The following is a 6,988-nucleotide window of genomic DNA, read 5'->3' as shown; positions in this document are numbered from 1 at the left end:
TCCTGCTGGTTGAACATACAGAGGACACCTAGAAAAAACGACAGGAAATGGGACACAAGAGCTTTGGCAGCTAACTTGATCCATTTTGAAGTCATTGCTAGCACTCTGAAGTGCTTTCACAGCACACCAAGTACCTAACAAAGCCAACACTTGAGGTTTTCAGCCCAGTGCCAACTGAAGCTCCCACACTGATTCATGTGTGCATCAGTCTCACAGCCCTACAGAACAGGGAACACTTACCTGTATGAGTGCAAAGGAACGTGAAATTCCTCTTCTGGCCTGGATATGCCAATCTGCTCCAGAACCTTGGAGCCTCTAGGCAGCTTATAGATCCGCAACGGGATTGAGAAATGGTTCTTGATCTAGAATCAAAAGACAGAATTTTCATTACGTTCCTATGGTACAAATTTCTAAAGACAAAAGTACGAATAACAACGAGGAAAAAACCACTTAAGTAGATTGAATTAAACTCCTCTAAAAACAGACTTTGTGCGTGTTATTAAGAAATACAGCTCTGAAGGAGACAATGTACAAGCACATGAGAAATCTGTTACTTCTAAGTTGCATGAATTGAAAAACACACTAACATTCCAAGTCATGCAAAATCCTCAATACTGAGGATATTAGAAAGCCAAAAGGAAAAACCGTATTTTTCATTTAGCAGCAAGACACACACACAGAGAATACAGATCAAAACTCAGGTAACAGAGCAAAATTCTCAATCATTTGACTTTAAGTAACTTTATAGAAAAGTAACAGCTCAAAACAAAAATGCACCAAGGAAGGAAAGGCATGTGAGTGACTGCAGAGCACTGCCTTGAGGCTTTGGGCTCTCTGGTGGGCAGTTTACCTGCAGAGGGGATCGCACAGTGATGACCTTATTTCCTTCTGCAGCATCTATCTGGACAAGCACCGAGTCCGAGTGGCCAGCGACGTCTCGCACGTTGTACAGGCGCCGACCTGGCTTCGCTATGGGAATGCTGAATGCTCCTCTGTAGCCTTGAAGCTCTACAGCCACAAAAAGATGCACACACCTCAATTAGACAAAACAAACCATACCAGTATTTCCTACTTGAACAGCAGTTAAGCTTCTCTAAACTCAGCAACAACCAGGATCAGAACTCTCTGGCAAAAGGACCTTAAGTGCCATTTGAGTAGCACTGAGGGAAAGCTCCAAGGTCCAAATACTCCTCAAGGCCATAACTTTAGATTATGATTTATACACAGCACAGGAAATAGCCCAAGGAGTAAACAAAGGTATTTGTTGGGTGAGTTAATGAACTGCAACCCAGAACACAATCTTTGTGTCATGGAGCCAAGTACTTTCACATAGGATGGGATGGAAAGGAAATCTGAGATGATTAGGTATTAATAGCTATTGCATCCTGTTATCTCAGGAGTATGGTCTGGCAAAGCTAAAAACACAGAAACACCATAACTGCTCTCAAGCAGCTGAGTAACCACAGCAGGGATAGCAGAAATGCAGCTCCTGTTTAACAGGAGCTGAGCACACAGGCCTGTGTCACAGGGCTCTCTCAGATGGTCTGTCAGAGACTCCACTGCAATGTTTTCCATTTCTTCTAAAGGGGAAGAAAAATTATTGTCTTTTTCACTCTCTGACAAACTGGAGAGAAGGAATTTCACATCTTTTTTCATCAGCCCATTAGCTGTTTCAGGCTTGTTTTTTTAACTGGCATCAGTATTCAGAAATAGTTCCAACACAATGTACTTGACCTAAACTTCCATCCAGTGGGATTTACCCCTGTTGACTCCCCCATCTCCCCACGCCCAACACATCCTAACAATCAGTGCTCCTTTGACAAACTGGAGAGAAGGAATTTCACATCTTTTTTCATCAGCCCATTAGCTGTTTCAGGCTTGTTTTTTTAACTGGCATCAGTATTCAGAAATAGTTCCAACACAATGTACTTGACCTAAACTTCCATCCAGTGGGATTTACCCCTGTTGACTCCCCCATCTCCCCACGCCCAACACATCCTAACAATCAGTGCTCCTTAGCCTAACACCTAAATTCAAGGAGAAGACAGAGCCTAATACCTAAAGGAGAAGACAGGACAGAGCCTAATACCTAAATTCAAGGAGAAGACAGAGCCTAATACCTAAATTCAAGGAGAAGACAGAGCCTAATACCTAAATTCAAGGAGAAGACAGAGCCTAATACCTAAATTCAAGGAGAAGACAGAGCCTAATACCTAAATTCAAGGAGAAGACAGAGCCTAATACCTAAATTCAAGGAGAAGACAGAGCCTAATACCTAAATTCAAGGAGAAGACAGAGCTTTCTTGGCGGTGCAGCGCAGACAACCTTCCTCGCTGGGGGGCTTCGAGCACAGAATATTCCAGTTCCATGCTCTGCCCCACTTGTACATCATTCCCATGTTCTTTTCCAAGTGAACCAACTATCCGGAAACTGGAGCTGGGAAGCACTTTGAGGGGAACACCCAGGGCATTTTTCACCACGAACGGTGCTGTCTCTTTGAAGGTATAGTCGAACGTGGAGGCAGTCGCTTCTGAAAATGCCTGGAAGCAACCACATACACACAATGTCACACAAACAGCCACAGCAACATGTATGTAAAGGCTTTAAAACACAGTTTCCAGCAACTGCCATGTTAAAGAGGGGGGGAAATTGCACATGGCAAGAGCTATGCTTTGATGGCAGTACTCAGGGAAGTAAACGTTACTCCCAGAGTGTCATTTAACCCAGATCCACAGCAAACGTTGATGCTCCTCACAGGGAATTTTCTACAGTTCTGGGTGCTCAGAGAAACATAAGAGCTGGGACACAGAAGCCACAAGGCCAGAGAAAACGTACATGCTTCATATTCCATCAAAACTTGTGCTCACCAACACCTGATGACACAAAGCCATGGTGACTGACTCCCCATACAGACTGACAGCACTAGTGTTAAACAGAACTGCTGCTCAGTTAGTGTTAAAAAATACAGGCCCGAAACACATTCTGCCAAAATAGCTTGATTTAGCAACTGAAATTTCTTCACCCCATAAAAAAAGGAGGGAAAAGCAGCCTAAAACATTCCTAAGTACACTTACTATCACAAGAAAAACAGGTGGGAAAAGCATTGTTAACACACTTGGCATTCTGCTCCTACAGTTTGAAGGCCAATCCTAAAACTCACACTGCTCCTAGCATTGAAGTCAGGAGGACAAAAAAATGGAAAGGAAGCAAATTTCTCTTTCAATATTTCAGACAGAGGATTGTAGGAAATAGTTGTGTCTATTGGCTCATTCCATCTCCCTTTAGCCTGTGTGCATGACACTTCCTTAAGCCCTGCACAAGCACACATTGTTCTAACACAAACTCTGCTCCTTCCCAAAGCAGCACCACCTTTTTGTTAAGCCAAAAGGACTCATCTGAGCAAAACTCCTCAACCTTTCCAGGTAACATTTGTTAGAGCTGCACGACAGTCATTGGCTCTTGACTGGCAACCAATATAGTTCTTTGGAAAAAAAAAAAAAATGATCAGAACTTCCTGGAGAACCACCTAATGCAGCTCCTCCTGCCTGTTGGGACTACCTTGGCCAGGTTACTGAAGACAGCAAGGCAACATTTGGACACTGTTATATTCATTGTATCCTTTGAAGAGATGTTAATGGCAGTTTGTGGCTCAGGAAGAACAATGAAATCATCCCCAGGCATCAGACTTCTCTCCTGGACAGGGTTAGTCTTCATCTGAAAGAAAAATTTCATTAGGCAATTACAAACACAGTGTTTACTTTCCCTTATGTTAAAACAGGGACAAACTTCACCTACACTTGACAATTTCACCACACAAATAAAACCTGCTTTACCTTGTACGCATGCAAATTTTATACCAACATTGAAGGCAAATTATTTTCTTCCCTCCACGTGGTTACACACTCCATTTGGTCCATGCACTGGACAACTAACATGATTCAGAAAAGTCTTAAGATGCCTAAAGATTGGGTTTTTCTCATGTGAAGCTGCACAGCTCCCTCAGACTCAGAGCATTCAAAAGGTCAATGTCCCACCACACAGAACTTTGAAGAAATTAAGAAACATCTGTCTATTCAAACCACTTCAGGCAGATAGTTTCAGGTATGCATACAAACCTCAAGCTTTAAACTCCATCGCCTCTTCCCTCCTTCAATCTGTTCAATAAGTGGCTCCCACACTGCGTAGCTCTCGTTGTAATAAAGAACCTAAAGAAATAATTGAAATTAAGTAAGGTACCTGCAAATCAAGGACTGAGTTCCCTCCCACAGCATTTAGCACAAAAAACATTCTGCAGCAAACAATCAACCTTCATTTCACAGTCTGGAGCTCTAACATTAACTTCTAACAGCTGAAAACCTAAGACTAAGAAGTGTAATATATCATATTCTGTATCATTTTCCTAAGTGACATCATTTCTGGAGAGTTCCTTTCCTGCTTTGCTCTGAGAGCACCCAGCCACACTGTCAATGCTGACTCTTCCCAGCACCTTCAACTGGCATCACCACCTGTCTGTCCTCTCCTGCACTGTTTGAGACAAGGACTTTGAGACCAGAAGCTTCAATGCCACAAGTACTTCATCGTACCACGAAATTACAAGGAGTGTGAGCACACTACAGCCTCAATCTGCTCTACTGGAATGATTCCTCTAACCCACAGCCACCAGCAAGCCTCTAGTTCCCTGCAATCACTGAAAACCTGAACAGAAGCTATGGATTCAGCAGTTCACCTACTGCCCAGAGCAGCTGCCTCTGCCAGAGACTTACACCACCTCAGTGGTATCTCATTCTGAGTGTAACTTCTACCCTACCAAAGAACACAATGCTAGAGATACAAAAAAGTGAGCAATAAGGCCTAAATAGCAAAATTCAAGTAAGCCAAGCTCAGTGCTCACACAGCAAAACAGAGAGCACCAGATTATTCCACAGGAGCAACAGACACTAAAATCTCCCAATGACTGCAAACTTGCTGTAAAAACCCTGATGTGCTCAGTCATACCTGCCTGACTAATAAGGAACTCCTAAGAGTGTTACAGTTCAAACCTGTTATTAATTTAGCACACACAGAGCGTACTAAAAAGCCACAAAATGTGCAGAAGTGTTCTGAACTGGCAACAATTTGGCTGGACATACCTCCAGGGACATGTCAGCAGTGACCTCCATCAGTGAGGACCAGTTTTTAAGGACCCCTGCAAAGGCAGATTCCACGAGCAACAAAGGCACAGTGCGATGCCCCAGGCCACATTCCAAGGTGATCTGAACCGATTTCACCACGACATCAAACTTCTCTTGTTTCAGAATCTGTTCACAGTCCTTGAAAGTTTCTGTTGCTTCTGTGGCTACATCAACCCCAAGAAACCAGGCACTGCACTCATCTACAGGCTTCACTTGCCACAAATTCTCAGCAACTTTAGCTGCTCCTCTGGAATCCTCCTCTGTTGTTTTGGGTTTTATGGCAGCCAGAATGGTCACGACTGTGTTCAAAATTATTGGTGAGATCTTGAACAAAGAGGAAAAAAAAAATCTTTTTTTCAAATACAACATCTATGATAAATGGAAATAGCAAACATTAAAGGCAGTTATAAGAGATGCAACTCAAACTCCAAGGAACAGAATCCACTCATAGACCTCTTATTTTCCTCTCCATTCCTCCCTCACACCCCTCAGGAGCAATGTACCAGCACTGACAGTGTAAGGCTTCACCACCAACAGCCTTTTCACAGCACAAATGCCAATTGAGAACTTTTTACAAGAGAATGAAACTGATGGGGGAAATGGATATTTTAAGCAACAATATGTAAATGAAACAAAAACAACCCACCAACAAAACAAGCTACAGCCTGAAACACAGTTGTTCTTCCAAGGACAGATGTAATAAACTTACCTTAATAGTAAGTTCTTCTATTGTTGCTACCACAGTTTGCAACCCTGAGGCATGCACCATGTTTTCCATGACCAAGGAACAAGGCCATAACACCTGAGTGAAAAAATGTCATTATTAAGGTGCTCCTGGAATCTAACCTTTCAAAAGGTCTCGGTTTTTTTACTCCCATAGGCCCAAGAGATGCTGATCCCACAAAGTAACGTGCTGAAGAGTAAGAGCATTCTGTCCATACACTGGGACACACTCCAGCACCCAAATTTGCATGAGCAGTTTTGTCCTGGAAGGTTAAAACTTACTGAAATAAAAGCTTTTGACATCATGCTCAAAACAAACCCAAACCCCAATGCACAGACAGACTCAGAGCGTAGTCAAGCAAAACCCTGAATCCTTAGGAAAACTAAATGCACAAATGAGAGGCAGCACACATGGGATGGAGCACACAGGCTCAGTGCCCCCTGGCAGCAAGGGGGAGATGAACTTCTGCAGACTGGGACCACAGGTTTTAGAGAGAGCTCCATCAGAGCAAGGACTGCACCTCCTGATACAAGGCTCACCTTTGAATGGCATTCAGCAGATGCACAGTCCCTTCCTAACCCCTGAGGAATCATCACTGCTACCACAATCGAGGCCTTTGAGTGCTGTGGCTGTGCCAGCCAAAGGGCAGTCCTGCCAGCAGCTCTTGCTGCTGTTTGCACTATGAAAATCTGCTTTTCTTACCGTAGTAACATTCCTGTCCTGTTTTTCTTTGAGAAAGGCACAGGCCAACACTCTGAAGCTCTTCACTTGAGCAGTCATCCTTTGGGCAAGCTTTCCAGAGGTCAGAGAAAAGTCACATTGGAAGGAAACTTTTAAGGCAGGGGCATCAGCATTGGTCAAATTAGCTACAAACACAATTTCTGGATCCATAATCACAGCCTTCACTGTCATATTTGGCCGTACAGATATTTCTGAGAAAAGAAGTAAAAAACCCCTTGAATATAAAAGGTTTGACAGTATTTTCATGCACATAACACTTAAACCATGCCTAAAAATTGCCACCCAACTACAGAGGTACGAATTTAACAAACAATGTCTCCGTTTGTACAGGAATTCTTGGCTGAAACTGAGT

General features: G+C 43.1%; 1 protein-coding gene across 1 annotated transcript in view; it reads right to left on the bottom strand.

The window, feature by feature from the left end:
• The window catches only part of VPS13C (vacuolar protein sorting 13 homolog C (S. cerevisiae)), a gene marked incomplete at its 5' end in the record, with an annotated part of 69,885 nt that overhangs the window by 22,361 nt on the left and 40,536 nt on the right, over positions 1-6,988 (bottom strand). Inside the window, 9 exons of the mRNA XM_009084832.1 lie at positions 2-28; positions 241-362; positions 851-1,008; positions 2,276-2,540; positions 3,559-3,714; positions 4,116-4,205; positions 5,130-5,495; positions 5,881-5,973; positions 6,598-6,827. Coding sequence (XP_009083080.1) covers positions 2-28; positions 241-362; positions 851-1,008; positions 2,276-2,540; positions 3,559-3,714; positions 4,116-4,205; positions 5,130-5,495; positions 5,881-5,973; positions 6,598-6,827 — 1,507 coding nt within the window. The remainder of the gene's footprint in view (position 1; positions 29-240; positions 363-850; positions 1,009-2,275; positions 2,541-3,558; positions 3,715-4,115; positions 4,206-5,129; positions 5,496-5,880; positions 5,974-6,597; positions 6,828-6,988) is intronic.

Source organism: Acanthisitta chloris, unplaced genomic scaffold (genome assembly GCF_000695815.1).
Source record: "Acanthisitta chloris isolate BGI_N310 unplaced genomic scaffold, ASM69581v1 scaffold12411, whole genome shotgun sequence".
NCBI lineage: Eukaryota > Metazoa > Chordata > Aves > Passeriformes > Acanthisittidae > Acanthisitta > Acanthisitta chloris.
Note: the sequence above shows the minus strand (reverse complement) of the source record. Positions and strands in the feature narration are given on the sequence as shown.